The following is a 16,974-nucleotide window of genomic DNA, read 5'->3' as shown; positions in this document are numbered from 1 at the left end:
GCATTTGTGCGGCTACTCTGTAAAAGGGACATGCGAGGCTGGCCTTTTCTACCCCAGGTGGCACGGTCAGCAAGGCCAGGGCTGCAAGCTTCGTGTCGTCTGGGGAGGGGGCTCTCCCGCTCAGCACTCACCCACGCTCGTTGGCGCTCAGCTCCACTTCCCCGTGCAGGCTCGAGCTCGGCTACCTGCCCCACTGCAGCCACCTCCCCAGGGACCAAAGCACAGAGCAGCTCACGAGAGAGGATTCTCGCTTCCGCCTCTGACACAAGCAGAAATGATGGAAGTGGGATTCTTTTCAAATTTAAAAAAAAAAAAAAAAAGCGCAACAGAAAAGCAGAACGACATTATTTTCAAAGGTATTGGTTGAAGATTGGTTAAAGGTTTTCAAAGGCATTGGTTGAGTCCAGACAGCAGACTAAGAGTGGTGCTTGTAGTTTCCAGATACATTCTGTCGGGCAAAGGCACTTCTCCTCACTGAAACAGATGTTATGTCATGGTGGGTATCAGGGGACATCAGCCACAGAGCTGGGCTTCAGTCTTTCTTCTTTTGGCCAGTGAAGCTATCCATAAAATGAAGGGCACGCAAATATTCGGCCACAAGGATTCCCACCTTGAAGGGCAAGAAACTAAAGAGAACACAAGAGTGAACGTTCTTGGTTATCATTCATTGAAGCATCTTTACCAGCTCTGCTGAAAAGCAGCGTCATCGACTTGTTGCAGAAGAAGTCATTCACACACGCGCGCATGAATGTGCCTGCCTCATGGTCACTCGGGGCTTGTCCGCTACATGGGAAGACGCTGGCCCAGGGTCTCTGTATCCCTCCTTGCTTTATTTATGTCATTTGCTCGCTTCCCCGTCAGTCTCCAAAGCGTCACTATTAGGACGCAGTAAAGTCTTGTGTAGTCGGAGAGCCCGGCTTGCGCCCTAGCTCTGTCCCTCACAGTGCCGTCCCCAGCAAGTCACTGAGCTCACGAGCCGCCCTTTCTTCCAGCTTCGAGTGAGGGCGTCAGTCTTTCTTTCTGGGAGTGCTGGGAGGATTTGATGCAGGAGCTCCTTAGACCTCTGGCAAGACCCAGCTAAGACTGGGTGTCCTCCCCTCCTCCAGGCAGAGCACTCTGACCCTGTCCACCCTGACATTCACCTTGCAGAGTGAGTGGAGGCACAGCAAACAAACCTGAGACTTGTCCTAAGAGTGGCGTCCCTCTGGGGGCAGCCCAAGATGCCCAGGGGGTGTCCTAGCAGTAGGGTAAGGAAAATGACCCTGTGCTCAGTGTCCCTCTGGGGCAACCCAAGATCCCCATGGGGTCCTGCCCGCTCCAGCTTCAGGTCTCCAGTCAACTGTTGCCTTCTGCATGAGACTCCACTGGGCACCACACTGACGACTGAATCTCAGGGTGCAGCGCTCTACCTCCCGCCCTGGGATTTCCTTCTCCTGCTTTGTATTTCCTTTAGATGTCGTCATAGCACTTACGACCTCCCAGAATGCCTTTCTTTCACTTTACTTTTTGTTTGTTCCCTCCACCAACCCCCCAAGAAGAGGATTTTCATGAGAGCAGGGACTCTTGTCTCTCTTTGCTGTAACCCAGATCCCAGGGTGGCCAGCAGTGCCGGGCACACCCTGGGCCCTCGGGTGCTTGTGGAGTGAGTGTGTGAAGGACTGTGTGGTGTGACTCCCCATCACTGAACGCCAGGTTTTCAAAGCCTTCTCAGGAACTCTGCAGATCTCTTTCAAATGGGCACAGAACTGACAGCCTATAAAGTAAATGTAACCTCTAAAATCATTCAAAAACATTGGAAAAAATTAAGTCCCATGTCCTTTACAATTGGAATTACAGTACCAACTCCATTTTCTCACGGAAGCTATGCAAATTTGAGGGACCAAAATTCATTAACAGAAATGTTTTCAGTGGCTCTCCTCGATAGGATGTGGAGTCAAGTTTTGACTGGATCGGCACATTACAGGAGCCATAGAAGCTGATACGGTTACCTTTTTAGGAACACCATAAAGTATATAAACTTTGGCATATACAGGTACATTTTTTCCTGCAGGATAGCATCTACTATCTTCCTGACTGCATATTCTGGCTCCAGAATCGGTAACAGAAAAGGACAGCTGGGGAGTCAAAAAGAAAACCCAAAGCAAGAAATTAATAAAAGCAGTTCTTACAAATTTGGATAAAACAGTTATAAGACATTATCATTTATCTTCTTCTTTCCCTTCCAGATTTGGTTTATCTCTCTCCTTACTCCCTTATCATCAATGTGGTGAGTGATAACTAGAGTTTGCTATGGAACATGATGATTCTCACGAATACACTGATGTTACGCACATGTGTGTGACGGTGTTGGTCTAAATATCGTGCAGCATGTCTTTGAAAAGTAACTGCCTGTCATCTCACGAGTGCAGACTGGGCGTTTGTGCCCCTTTAATGATTTCAAGTCCTGTGGAATCGGGAATGAGGGCAGGATGGAGTCGGCTGGCTGAACGGGGCCGTGACGGGAGTGCCGAGGAGAGGGAGGAGCGGGCCTGGGCCTCGGGGTGGCTGTGCTTGGATACAGCCTTGAAAAACCATTCCCGTTGGACTCGACATCTTAGACACTGACACACTTGAGGAAAAACGTAATTCTGAAACCATTCATTATAAATCAGGATGACTCCTGGAGAAAATATCTTTTTAAACAACTTTAAAAAACAGATAGAACCTAGTAAAATACATGACCAATCATTAAAACAAAATATAGTTTCTTGGAAATCAAAGGACATGCTTACCTAGTAGTGCAACCTTCAAACATTCCGGTTTTTATAAAAAATGGGCATACAATAGTGGTTTTGATTCCATTTTGTTTCTGGGCAAGTGTTTCTAGAAATATAGATTCAGCAAATCCGAAGGCTGCAAATTTACTTGCACAGTAATCTGAAAAGGCAAACAATGCTAATGTATGGTGTGAAGTTTGTAGAAGGCATCACATTAACGTTTCCGTAACGCGAGCAGCACCAGGGAATGGACAGCAGCGCCAGAGTGCGTGCTTGTGCGCTCGCACTCGGCTTCGCCCGGAAGAAGTGAGGAGTGAGAGAGAAGGACCGCCGTCATCTCTAGGTCAGTTGACAATGACCAAGCAGACTCCAGGGGGAGCAGGCTGCAGGGAGCCTCCCGGGGGTCGCCCAGCTGGGCTTTATTCCTGCTAGTGAGCGGTCAGACGCCGTGCCAGCTGTGACGTGGGTACAAGATGTGCGTCCAGTCCCTGTCCCAGAGCACCTCAGCCCCACTGAGGCAGGAAGGCTCACAAAAGAAGAGAGAAAGTAGTAAGCGAAGTAGGAGTCCATGCGGCGGAGAGCAGCGTAGGGCGTGACAACGCGGGTCCATTTTCTTCCAACTCTAATTCTTCCTCTTTCAGAAGGGAGACAGAGGACTCGGTACCGTCAACCTGAGCTTCTCAAGTATATTGAAGTTCAGGGGGAGTGGGAAGATTGAGCTTTCTGTCCTCAGTCACCCTCACTTCAAGTAAACACCTGAGTACTCAGTTTGCTGCACGGAGACATCTGGAGGAAAGGCGTTCACGCGGTCCTAAGCTCTGCTTTGCCTCGCACGGTCAGAGGGGGCAAGAGCTGTACGCTCCCTTGCTCTGCCAGGGAGCGGCCTCTACAGCCAGCCAGGACTAGGCTGCAGGTGTCAGGGGTGGGGTTGGCCGGCGCCGCCGCTGCCCTGGATGGTGGGTAAGGTGAGAGAGGAAGGGACGGGGAGCCGCTTCTAGGGGCATCTGAGGCATCTGGAGTAAGTGCAGCTGCCCGAACCCCTGCACCTCTGAGAGTCGGATGAGCAGATATGGCCCGGGACCAGGGAATCTGCATTCTAAGCAGCACCCGTGGTGGTTCTGAGGCGGGGGAGCCGCCACCCACCCTGTGGGGACTCACAGGGCTTGCACTGGTTCCTCAGGGGAGCAGGGTGTGGGAGAATCTTGCATCTGAGCATAGAGGTATTGCATCCAAAAAAACAACAAAAGGATTAATAGGATCAGCAAAGACACTTGCAGTATTTCAAAGCCCTGTATTTCTCAGACCTGTAAGAGAGGTGATAACACCTGATGAATTCTAAGAAGGACAGAGGAAGGGAAAAGCAGGGAGATGTGTGAAGACTAGTAGCACCTGGGGTGACCTGTGCTTCTGGAAACCTGTCTGTGTGGCTGACACGTACTGTGCTAGGTCTAGTGTTGTGAATCTTGCTCCGGCGTGCTAGGAAGTGTCCCACTGGCCAGCTGGGTTACAGTTAGGGTTCTCAGGGGCGGGCCTGAGCCCACACTCAGGACATTTGCCCCAGGGGAAGCCCTGGGGGGCAAGGACGAGACTTGCACCCCTCTGAGAGGGAGCTCCCGAGTTGGCCTCCTTCACCGAAGATCTTGGTGTATCTCTTTGTCCCCTCCCCACTGCTAATGTCGTCAGGTGGGAGAAAAGAAGTGACAACCACTTCCTGCAGGTCTTCAATAGAAAGCAAAGAGGTTAACTGTAGGTTTCTTGAAGTGAAGAAATTTCTCCAAACTCATGGCTAGCGGAGACTACTTAATGGGAACTTCATAAGGCGGAAGGGCCCCCCTTTTCACCCTGGTGACAGTGCTAGGTGAGTTTTGGGGGATGGTGACCATGCTAATCTCTTGTGTAAGAAATTTATCAGTAGGGTCTCTCTCTTTTTCTTTTTCTAAACCCAGGGGGTTGCATAAGACCTCATGACTCCAAAGTGCACATTTCAGCATTGTGCAGGTATAGCTGATGGGCAGTTTTGCTGCACAGTGAATTTAGGGCAGCAAATCCCTGCTGATTATTCACAGCTATTAACCAAGTTACAGTCAAAAAATTCTGCATTTATGAAATACTACATTTCTCTTACCTGCCAGTTGGTTTGTTCCAATTAATCCAGCTGAACTTGAAATGCAAACCAAGTGTCCATGGTCATTAGCAATCATAGCAGGTAGAAAGGCTTTATATGTCTAAGAAGAGCAAAGTAAAATGTTTGACATTTTATACCACGTTTTATTTTATTTTTTCAATGTATGATTACTGTGATTGAAAAAAATTTTTAAGCTCAAAAAGTACCCGAAAGCACTGGGATAGTAAAACTTAACATCTGGAAAGTGACCATCTTAACTTATTTAACCTGTTAAATTTCCTGATGGCAATTCCAATATTATTAAAAAATAACTTACTCAGACTTATGTTTTGCTCATATTTGCCTTTCAAAAACACAGTATGAAGACAACAATCGAAGCAGTACAGGGAAATCTTAGCTGTGGCAGTCGCAGTCCACAAACCAGCGAGAGCACTGAAGGATCTGATTATTTAGATTTACAGCGCCTTTTTGCCCCATGGGCTTATGTTTGAATTTCAAGTGTTCCTGAACATTGTTCACAGGGCATGTGGCTGTTGCCTTTGGTTTAAAAATATCACTTTGTTTTTAAACTCATCTTTACTTCTTTGAACAGCGGTTTCTTATTTTTATCTCGTGTTATAAAAGAGAGTCTCTGTGAGCAGGGACGCACGCTGTGTCTCAGTACATAGAATACCGTCACCTGGCCCGTGGGAGCCGGAGAAGGAAGGCACAAGCCAAATAAGCGTCGGGAGGTGTGCTGCGCAACAAAGGGATGATGAATCAAATCGGGATGGTTGCCTGTTTCTGTGAAATAAGTGTCTACTTCATGTTTTCAAATATGAATACATATGAGAAAAGGGATCCTGTATAAAAGTCAAACCACCTTTGTCTGCATCGCAATGAGTTTCAGAGGGAAAGTAATGTAGAGAGAAGTGGAAAATCAAAACCCAGCAAACAGCAGTGTGATGAACGGTGCTCTGGGCTCCGATGGTCCGTGATGAGTCACTTGGCTTCCCCGTGGGGACACGCCCCTTGCGAGCATGGTCGCCGTGAGCTCTCCGACCCTTAGCAATTACGTGCCTACTCTCTGCAGGCACTCAGAGGATGTATGCAAACTCGCTGGGAAAGGGTGCACAGGTGTGAGGGCGGGAGGGGGGGCCCGGGGGCCCGGGAAGCACGGCAGCTCAGGAACAACTAGCAGGGGAGAGAGAAAGAACAGAAAGCAGACACCATGACAGAGACGGGGACGAACAGGTGGGTGAAGAGCACAGAGTGGAGACTCTTTGTAGATGACACCTTCATCTTCATCCTGACTGTGCCTTCTGACTTCGTCCTCGCTAAGTGGAGGGGTGTTTGGAACAAGACAGCATCAACCATCTGCAGCCGTTCTTGAAGGAACATGGTGGCCACTTAGCTCTCTGAATCTTTCCATCTTTCTCCTGAAAACTATACAGAACACCGAGAACACCGCCAGCACCATGGTGGTTCTGGGGAACCAGGGGACAGGAAACCTACACGCTCCGAATGGGATGTGAAGGCTGTCACAGGAGCGCTGGGCGGGAGAACCTGTGGATGGTGTGGAGGGATGGAGAGGGGTGTCTCAGAAATGTCCAGCGAACACTCCCTCCCGGATGGAGAGAGCTGGTCCAGGGGAGGGCAAGCTGTGAGCAAGAGCCCGGAGAGGCAGGGCTGGGGCATGTGCACAGCTGGGGAGGCTGGCGTGGCTGGTCTCTGCAGAGGCCAGGAAGGTGCATCTTGGAAGCGGGCACATGGCCTTGGAAGTCAGGACGGTGCCTCTTAATGCCCGTGGCACGGAGTCACCAGGGCTGTCGGGGGAACTCTCCTTTCCCTCGTTAGGTTCTGAGTGAGGCGACCGTGAGTCTTGGTTGTCCAGAACAGACCTGATTGATGCTTGTGAATCACTCCTCCTCTCACTTCAAAAGGTTTCCAGCCTAGGCACATGGCAAGGTCACTTGATTCTTGAGCTGTCATCTTTAACTTCTGTGAGCCCTTACCTCACTGAGCTGTTTTAAGGGTTATTCGTGAGGTGCCTGGGATGGACCCTGACACAGCCTGGCCATTGGCACATGGTTATGACGTGAGGACAGCTGTGTCTCTGTAGGACTCCCTGAGCAGACGCTCTGGGAGATACAGGTTGAGTTGGATCAGGAGAGGGCGGCTGGGTAGACTAGGACAAGTCTGAAACTGAGAAATCTGGGCTTTGTTTAGAGGCTAATACTATTACAAGAGAGCAAGAGGAAGGTGCTTTTAACATCAGAGTAACTTTATATTTATGACGAGAAGGAAAAATAGTTACCCATAAATGTGCTTTGAAATTCACATCAAAAGACTTTTCTATAAGCTCGTCTGGGCAGTCGAGGAACTTTCTGCCTGTTACGATTCCAGCATTGTTGATTAGGATGGAAACGTCACCAACTTCTTTCTTAACCTGAATTAAATAGTAAGAGCAGAACCACGAATGCAGCACAGGCACGGCTCGGCTCCAGGCCGCCCGCAGTAAAGTGGATATCGCAATAAAACGAGTCACACAACTTTTTTGGTTTCCCATTGCGTATAAAAGTTACATTTACACTATACTGTAGTCTATTAAGCGTGCAATAGCATATGTCTAAAAAAGTACATTCTTAATTAATTTTTTTTGATAAAAAATGCTAACCATCACCTGAGGCTTCAGTGAGTTGTGGTAGTAACAAAGACCGCTGACGAGAGATCCCTGTAACAAATATAACAGTATTGAAAAGATAAGAAATACTGTAAGAATTACCAAAATGTGACCTTGAGACACGAGGTGAGCAAATGCCGTTGGAAAAATGGTGCCAATAGACTTGCTCAAGGCAGGGCTGCTACAAGCTTTCAGTGTGTGAAAAACCTTCCAATTGTAAAGAACACAGAATCTGTGACTTGCAATGAAGCAGAGCACAGTAAAACGAGGTTTGCCCATAATCCCTTCCGTGATCTGGGTTTACTTTCCCTTAGTTTTACGTGCTTCCAGGCCCTGTTAACCCAGAACGAGTTAAACACTCTCAAAACAAAGTGTGTTTTATTTCCTCTGCAGAGGCAGTGGTGCACTAGAGACCCAGGTCTGATGCCTTAATTCTCATTCCCCTACTTCTTGTGGCGGTCCCCACGCTGCAACACTACTTTCCTTCTACTGGTGGAGCCAGTCTTGTGCTCAGTGATGAGCAACTTTGTCCTGGGCTCTGTGTCAGCAGCGCATCATTTGAATTACCGCGATGGGACCCCAGGCGTTACAGCTGTGCCGTGTGAATCAAGACCCAGCACACGGAGTGAGTAGGGAGGGCGAGGAGGGTGTGTGATACTCCCACACGTGCTACAGACACACAGCACAGCTCCGAGCCCGTCTGTCCTGTTTTCATCAGCTGACTGGTTCTCCTCCCCACCACGAACTTTTAGGCGTAAGATCTGTGAAGTAGGAGTCAGAGGGGGTCCCGTCTGCTGCTGTCACCCTGCCCACAGTAGGTTCTCAATAACTTTCGTTTTAGAGATAAGAATTCTGGGAGTGCCACTGGCACCTTCCGCTTGCAGCAGACCTTCAGTGTGTGAAGCTGGCTCTTGGTCAGAAACGGGCTCAGGATGTTCCAGGCTTGATGACAGGTGGTGGGGCTGTCCCTTTGCACCTCTTCGTGTTTTGAGTTTTGTTCCTGTCATTTGTGTCACACAGCAGGGGCCTTGTCCCGCAAATCAGAGGGAACCCTGGGTCACAGCTGCTGTGGGCTGCCAAGAGGCTCCGAGCAGGACCAGTTACATCGCTAGGCCTCTGTGTGTGTGCGTGCGTGCGCACCTGCCTGTGCAGGTGGTGCAGTTTGGCACAGGGAGGGTGTATCACTGAAGCCAGGCGGATGCTCCCACCTTTGTCACCTGCTGCTGTGCAAGGCCTGGGTCTCAGCCACGAGGGTGACGTGTGCTCGGTAACTGCTAGCCAGCTAGATCTGCAGCCTCGGGGAAACTTAGGATGAAATCAAGGCTGAGGAAACCTCACGTTTTATGTTGAAGTTTTCAGATAAAAGCACTGGAAACAATCTAACTTAAAGTCTGATGCAGAGAGAGGCTAAAATATTCAATCAAATCCGAGTGGCACAGCGGTGAGAGTTGCTGAGCCCTGCGTGGGGGAAAACCACGCCGGTTAGGGCTGCAGGCTGGAGGCTGATGTCCCAGCTCAGCCAGGGACGGCAAAGCTACAAGTGACATCTCAGAGGGATAGCAGGTGCATGATTCCTCTGCCACCAAACATGTGACTAAAGCCTGCTATCATAAACTTGATGTGCGAAGCATCAGACTTGAAGTTCAAAGCAGGCAACACCAGGGTTTTGTTATCCATGACTTGCATCTTGGCTGTACAGAAAATTGTATGTTTATGACTCCTACTTTAAATATACTAACCTAAGCACTTGTGACAGGCTTTTTCATGTCAGTAGTCTTCCGTGCTATTGTCTATTTCCTACATAGGGTTATCCTTTTTTTTTTTTTTAAAAAAGGGTTGTCTTGCTCCAAAGTCTACTTTTTTCCCTTTAAATTAGTACAGAAAGGCATCAGGAGTATTCAGCCTCTGCTCCGTCAGGGAGAAAAGGGCGTCACTGTCTGTGACTTAACTCTACATTTAACTAGTACTGATCGATGATAACCCAATACAGTTCTCATCCTTGGGCGGAGGATCAGCTTGCCCACATTGTGTTGTTTTCATAAGGGGCCCAGGACTGACATCTTAGGGAGGATGCAATAGATTTTAGTATTTCATAGTTTTCTTTTTTGAATCCATTATTTTCCTCATTTTAAGAATGTGGCAACAGCCTGTTCAACCTTCAAAGACAAGCCTCCCGTATTAGTTGTGCCCTCCTGCCGGCAGGATTTTGTCACGAACATCCTCGCTCTGGAATCAAGAATCCACAGGAAGACCGTGCGTTCCCCTGTCTAATCTCACCTGCCGGGGATGGCTGGTTTGAGGTTCCCAGCCACTACTTACTAGTCCTGGCGGGCAACAGGGAAAGGTCTGCTTCTACCAGTGACCACATGGTTTAAGAGATGAAACAATCTTGAAATTTGACTTTGGATATCAGGAATCAGTAATAAACCTTAAGAAATTTTCACAGATGCTACAAATAGAGGGTTTTTTTTTTTCCGTTGCAACCTTGCAGTCAATTGGAAGTACGCCAACAAATCAATTCTGATTTTCCTCGTCTAAGGGAGCACTGCATACACAGTCATGTCACATGCATGCCCTGTGAAGGGTGAGTGGCAACTCCATAGTTCCAGTATGGTCTTGTGTTTATTATTCATAATACTGTCTCATCTGGGAGGCCGAGTAGCAAGGTGGACTTTCTGAACTCGGTGCCAAGCTGGGAGCTGGGGACACAAGCTCTCAAAGTTTTTGGGGACCTTGGAGATAAAACACTGTTATACAGCTCTGAAACTCTGCACCCAGATCATCCCTCTAAGGGATAAAACTCCTCTGGTACCTTCCCTCTATCAAGAACAAGAAGAAGGAATGGTTGGTTTAGAGTTTCAATCTCTTATGCTCTTTCGTGTTTAAATAGGAACCAGACTGCTTAAGAGTGGCCGTGGAAGTCGTCTGCATCAGTGTAAGTCAACACGCCAGGTGATCGGTGCTCCAAGTGCAAAGAGCTGAAATTGTCAGGGTGACTGCGGCAGACACCCCTGCACTCTGAAGGGTGGTCCCGGCATAAGCCCACGCCAGCTTGTCAGTTTGGATCCCTAGACTGACCCGGGCAGCCTGCGTTCGGTGATGGTAGGAACTGATGTGTAAAATATAAAGCAAAAGACAAACTTAAAAGTTAGAAGCCCACCTGCCAGGGACCTGCAAACCTTTCCACTAGGGAGTGACACAGGAAGCAGCAAAGAGACCCTGGTTAGAGCCTGCAAGCTGTGAGAGAGCCTGCCGGCACGGTTGGGCTGCCAGTCACAAGCCCGTCCGCTTCCCTCCTTGTGAAATCGGCAATTCTGAGATCCACAGAAAAGTGGCCCGGGAGAGTGATGTGTGGACCAATGAGAGGCCAGGGAAATCCTCATGAAGGAAAAGAGGTAGCCACAAACACGTATGTACCTCGGTGAATGAACACGCTACCCTCACCCCTGGCCACCGGCGCTCTGGTTTCCTGAGAGCACTCTTTCTAAGTGCATCTGTCTCATCGCCAAAGGAGCAGCTACAGCTAAGGATCTTTGGGATGAATAGAATATTCTGATTTCCATCTGACAACTTAAGAGAAATGCATGTTCAGTGGCAAGCACTGTCAGGAGTTGGGGAAACAACCAGACTTAAAATCAGACTAGAGACGGGTTCACGTCCTGGCTGAGTCACGTGCTAGTTCTGTGACCCTGAACAGGTTATTTCATATCCCTGTTTTTCAGTTTCTTTACCCTCAAAGAGGGGTGCCACCACCCATCTCTTACACTGACTGTAATGGGGTCCAGCACGGCCAGCACGCGTGCTGGTTAGAGGATGTAACTCAGAGTCAGCGGACTCAAGTCCCAGCTGTCGCTCTGCCACTCGTTACCTGTGTTTCTCAGGTGAGCAACGTGCCTGCCCTAGGTCTCCATTTCCTTATCTGTGAAGTGGAGGTAGCGATCGGTCTGGCTTTATAGGATTATGGTACAGTTCATATAGGGTGCTTAGCATGGTGGATTGCAGTGGTGAAAACTCAAAAATGCTCATTCCCACCCCCCCAGTACTTTTTTAAGTTAAAGGGATGTGGAGAGAGGCAAACAGACAAAGAAACTGATGTATGTTGAAGTGTGTGCCTTCTCCCCAGAGGAAACGGGAAGCACCCCGAGATGTACCTGATTGGCCACCCTGTACACTTCCTCCTTCCGGCCACAGTCACAGGTGTAGGCGTGGACCGTCATGGCTCCAGCATCCCAAGCCATCCTGCGCGTCTCCTCGTTGCCTTCCTCATTGATATCCCAGAGAACAAGCACTGATCCCAGGTGGGCAAATTGGACGGCTAAGAGCCTTCCAAGTCCACTCCCCGCACCTGTTATAAGTACGATTTCACCAGCAACATTCTTCAGTGGCTTTGGGATTAAGGCAAAAATCGCAGCCTCCAGAAAAGCAAACATTGCCTTTACTAAGAAAATGGACAGTTCCTTGGCTGTGTTCACGCTGGGCGCCATGTTCTGGCGGACACCTGTAATGAAAGAGAGACTCACGTGAAGACCCAGGGATCCCTTCCCTTTGGGTTTGCTTACTACACAGAGCACGTGGTTTTCTGAAATGGTGGAAGAAACAAAGCAGTGTGATGTCAGCATCTCTCGGTTCAGAGCAGAAGCAGACTCCGAACTTAGAAAGGGATGGGAACCCACAGGGTCTTGTCTTGGCTGACTTGTGCTCAGAGCCCCAAGCTCACTGCACACCCGCGTACCTGCTGAGTGTTACCTGAGACGGAAACGTTCATCAACCAGGAACTGTAACTATGCCCAAATTTAACCCAAAGGAGAAAGCTCACTATTTCTCATAGTTAACCTTTCTTCATAATAATCACACGTCCTGTTGATTGATTTCATGTCAGAGTCTTGACCTCGTTGTGATTTATGACATAACTGCTACCCTTCTGGTTTTATTTTTGCCTCCTTTTAGGTTTCTGTTTTCTCATCTCTACTGTTGTTCTTCAAAATCTGAGATTCAAGAGGAAAATGTAAAATTCTATTTGTATAACCTACCTGAAGAGGAGCAATTAGACTTGCTAAGGCTTTCCCCACTGATTTGCCATCAGCACAGTGTACCTGCCCTACCCCCTCCAGGCTCTGCAGCCCCTGCGCGATGTCACGTACCACTGGGCCCTGTGATTGTAGGACACAGTGACAGATGGCTGGGCCCTACCCCTGCCTAGCCGTGGAAGCTGGGGCAGGCCACGCAGCCACTTTGGCTCCCAGTCTCTTCACCTTTATGGGTCCTGTGGCCTCGGGTGGTTTTGCAGATGGAATGAGAGTGTCTGTACGTGTGACCACAATACCAGCCCAAAGTAAGCACTTTATGATGTTATCCTGTTTCTCAGACTCATAGTGCTGCGTACAAGAAGGCACTCGATAGGTTTGCTGAACAACTAAAAGGCCTTCCCTTGACAAACTCATACAAGGCTCAATGCTTGTATCCTATCAGTCACTTTAGTGAGAATGAGCTTATAAGATGCTTTACTAACAGCCAGCTGAGAAAGAAGGAAAGGTCTTATTTCCTCCAGGTCAAGAGAAGGGGCCTACTGTGTTGCGGGAGGTAGGGGAGGGGGCTTCCATGAATAAGGTGGCCAATTGAGAGGCGGAGATAAAGGGCAGGAGATGTACTTCATTAAAGAACAGCAGTTCTTCCCTTACTTTGCAGTTTGGCTGAGGAGAGACTAGTTATCACAGATTCACCGAAGCGTGGTTAGACCCTTAGGAAATTGTCCTGACCTAAATTGTTGCTTCTTGGCTGATTCTCCAGGCAAGACTGAGGACCTAAGAGAACATGTGTGTGGTTTAGCCGAGGTCCTGTACTAGCTCCTGCAGGCCAGGTGAGTTCATCATTACGTTTACTGAGCACTGACCCTGCACAGGTCCGATGGTGGGCAGCCTCCCATAATCTCTGCCCCATAATAAGGGTCTAGTAAAGCAAGAAATACATCATTACAGGCTGTAGTATTATAAAGAAAAATGGAAGGTGCTCTAGAGAGCAGACAGGAGATCTGCTTTAGTTTGGGATCAGAGGAGGAAGCAACAGGAGAGCCTTGTGGGAAACTGACATTTAATTGGATGTGTACATGATGCAGGGTGTGGGGCAGAGAGATCTGGGAGTGGTTTGCTTGGTACAGGAACAGAAGAGTTTGAGTCTTGAGGTAGGTTTGCCCTGTGTCCAGGGCTGTCCAGGCCATAAGAATGCTGGCAGTGGGGGGACATGGATGTTCTGGTCCAACAAGGAGTACTGGGTTTCACTTTGGATGAACAGGCTCTCAGACTCTCTGCCACTTTGCTTGGATTTATTTTCATGGAATAGCTTGTGGATGATTGATTGGGTCACGCAGGCTGTGCAGAACTTGGAAAGAATGTGCCCTGATGGGTGAACAGTCTCGTTTTCAGCACACAGTCAGGGGTGGGTACCAGCAGACCAGAAGGAAGAAGGTCAGACTTCCCACAGGAGTGTGACATCTTGGGCACACTATGCAGGAGGCAGCTGGGGTGCTGCCAACACTCCTTCCATGAGAAAACCCACACCTGGCCATGCATACTGTGATGTAAGTCCACACCAGGAGGACAGAGTTCTGCCTCTCTCCTCAGTGTCTCCAGCACCATGCAGGTGGCTGGAAGTCTCACCACTGACCTGGCTGACATAAAAGTAAGTGCTGGGGGTCCTAGACTTCAGTTTTCTGCTGTCTCAATGCTCACGTGATGCAGCCCACTAATACAACACAAGCCCACTGTTAACCCCTGTCTTGGTAGATGCTTCCTAAGTCCTTAAGAGCTTGGCATCCTGAGGTCCCCTTCATTTGGCGTTCAGGGTGTCTGCTGGGGACCTGCACAGGCGGTGAGATCTAGAGATGAAAGTCTGGATCTGCCACTAACCTCTCTGCATCCCTGTTAAAAATTGTTGCATCTCTTGTGCCTCAGTTTCCTCCTCTGACTAGCGGGATTCTACTAGCACGTACTGAAATTTATGACACAAGGAAGGTATGGAAATTGAAGGAGGTTAATACAGGTGAAGAATTAAGGAGTATCATATGGTCAGGGCTACTGCATATGGAACTTCTGAGCAAATTTGGGGGAAAAAAAAAGGCCCCTGCTGCCCTGGGCATAGCCCTCTCCCAGACGCAGAGGGTGGGGCCAGAGGACTTTGGGCTGGATTTCCACACCTGCCAGGTTACTCATCATCTCCCCTCCTTTTCCCCACCGTCTCCCCCAGTGTGGAAGCCTTGCCAACAGTGCCAGGCACCTAATGGCAGCAAAATAAATATCAGCTGGGGCTCTGATTGCTGTTCCTGCTGGCATGTGGATCACCGATCCCTGGCTGGCCCAGTGAAAGAGGGTTATGGCAAGCGTACTTGCAAACACGAGTAAATGTCCGGTTTGGTTTTAGTGTAAAACCTCCTGCTTAGGAAGTCAGGGAGCGTATGTGTTAAATTTAATCAGGCTGAAGACTTTTTTGGTGTCTCCATCCCACGGCCTCCCCACTTAGTCCAGAAGCTGAGCTAACGGTGCAGTGTAAACAGGTGACGTCCACTTCCCAGTCCAGGGCGCGGCCGCAAGTCTGCCCCATGGGGTGAGTTGAGGGGGCTGGGGAGAGACGGGTAGATGCAGAGAGCAGCAGAGTGCAGGCCACCTGGGCAGAGTGCACCGAAGGGGACCAGGGAGGCATCCCACTCTGCTCCGGGATGGGGAGGGAGGCTAGCAGCTCCTCCTCAGGGACCTGGGGCGCGTGGGCAGCCGAAGAGGTGGGCGCCTACGGGACGCTGCACCCTGCGCTCCCTCTGGCTCGTCCCCCTCCATCACAGCCCCCGGCCGCGGCCTCTAACCGTCCGCAGCTCATAACTGCGGGCCTCGCATGCCCAGAGGTCAGCTGGCCCCCCAACCCACCCCTTGGTCCACACCTCTGCAACTCACCCAGGTCACGCTGCCCTGCTGCAGCTGAGAAGCCCGCCTGGTCCGCAGCAGGCGCCGAGTCACTGGCTCGCAGCCGAGGGAGGCTCGGAGTTTATCCAAGGGCGGGACTCCGCGCCCGCCTGGGGGTGGGACGCCCTGGGGGCCTGCGCACCACGTGGGCCACGCTCTTTCTTCCTCCCTCCCTCCCTCCTTCTCTCTCTCCCCCTCCCTCTCTCTCTCACCCCTCCCTCTCTTTCTTTCTTTTTTTTTCCCAGGCGGCCAGATTCAGAAGCTGGCAATTCTGTCGCGGGGACCCGACGCGCGCGCCGGGATTCGGAGCACAAAAATCACTTGGGGACGTTTAAAAATTGCGACGTCCCAGCTGCACCCTGGATTATTAAATCAGAATTTGTGGGTTAGCAGGGGCCCTGGCACTAGCAATGAAAAAGTTCCCCAGGTGTTCCCAAAGCACATCCTGAGGTTGGGAACCCTTGCGGAAGAGAACAAAGGGCGGCAGATGCCAGTCCGATGCAGCCGCGGTGAGGGAGCCAGGTCCCGCCTGTGCAGCCTGCGGCGCGGGGCGCAGAGGCCAGTTCCCCGCAGCGTCTGACGCCTCCGCGTAGGGTCAGGGGCCACGGCTTCTCCGGCGCCGGGCTCCGGCGTGTGGGCATGGGGGAGCCGGGCGTGGGTGTGGCGCTGGCAGGAGGCCAGAGAAGTGGGCGAGGGAGAAGTCTGTCTCAACAAGATGAGGCTGAGAACAAAAGGAAGCCAACAGTGCTTCCCAAACAGCCGGTACTTAGTCAACGTCTTCTCTACTTACGAAAGTTCAGAAGACGCAGTGCTACCTTGGCCAAGAAAAAAAAGATAAAAATCAGTGAAAAATCTTAGCTAATGATTTAATATGTCACCACTGAAATGCTTATGCTAGAGAGTGGAGTTTGATGGGTGGTGAAAGGGGCAGAAATATCAATAAATTATGAGGTGCTGAAGGGAAGACGGAGAGTTGGGTCAAGATTGCATTTCGAATTCACCCCCGGTTGAGTGAATTCTTGGAGAGCATGGTTAGCCAACCTATATCTGGGACACACCTGGATGTGGGAGGGACTGCACATTTGTTCCTTATTTGTCTGCGTGAAGGGCCGGGAGAAGTGGATGTAGGGGAGAGCCTTGAATGTCATTCCAGTGTTTAGGAGGTTATGGTGTGTTCCGTGGGCGGTGGTGAGCTGTGAAAAGTAGCTGTCCTGTGGGAAGGGGAATGGGGGAGGTGTGTGCGTTGTTGGCTTTAGCTCAGCGATCATCACCCAAGGACGTGTGTCTGGAGCTTTGCGTGGCTGGAGGAACTGCAGAGCATTTGCCCAGGGTGGTGGAGGGGGGCGAGACAGTCAGGAATGCGCATGTGCAGATGATGCAGATGATACAGCCATGCACCGGAGGTACCCCTGGTGCACGGAAGATGGGCACCTAACCAGCCTGCATGAGGGGAGGTAGCTGGGCAGAAAGAGCCTTCCCAATTCG

General features: G+C 50.1%; 1 protein-coding gene across 4 annotated transcripts; it reads right to left on the bottom strand.

Moving 5' to 3' along the window:
- Positions 1-251: 251 nt before the first annotated feature.
- Positions 252-15,630, bottom strand: LOC102517328 (short chain dehydrogenase/reductase family 16C member 5). 4 transcript variants are annotated; one of them, XM_014564655.2, is made up of 8 exons: positions 15,481-15,630; positions 11,695-12,041; positions 7,544-7,594; positions 7,178-7,309; positions 4,882-4,981; positions 2,772-2,916; positions 1,989-2,114; positions 252-626 (listed from the first exon to the last, which is right to left on the bottom strand). In XM_014564655.2, the coding sequence occupies exons 2-8, from the start codon at positions 12,025-12,027 to the stop codon at positions 533-535; spliced, it is 981 nt and encodes a 326-aa protein (XP_014420141.1). In that variant the 5' UTR covers positions 12,028-12,041; positions 15,481-15,630; the 3' UTR covers positions 252-532. The 4 variants fall into 4 exon arrangements, with proteins under 4 accessions (XP_014420141.1, XP_032326124.1, XP_006191117.1 ...); XM_032470233.1 differs by lacking the exon at positions 1,989-2,114; XM_006191055.3 differs by lacking the exon at positions 7,544-7,594.
- Positions 15,631-16,974: the final 1,344 nt, after the last annotated feature.

Source organism: Camelus ferus, chromosome 29 (genome assembly GCF_009834535.1).
Source record: "Camelus ferus isolate YT-003-E chromosome 29, BCGSAC_Cfer_1.0, whole genome shotgun sequence".
NCBI classification, from domain to species: Eukaryota; Metazoa; Chordata; class Mammalia; order Artiodactyla; family Camelidae; genus Camelus; species Camelus ferus.
Note: the sequence above shows the minus strand (reverse complement) of the source record. Positions and strands in the feature narration are given on the sequence as shown.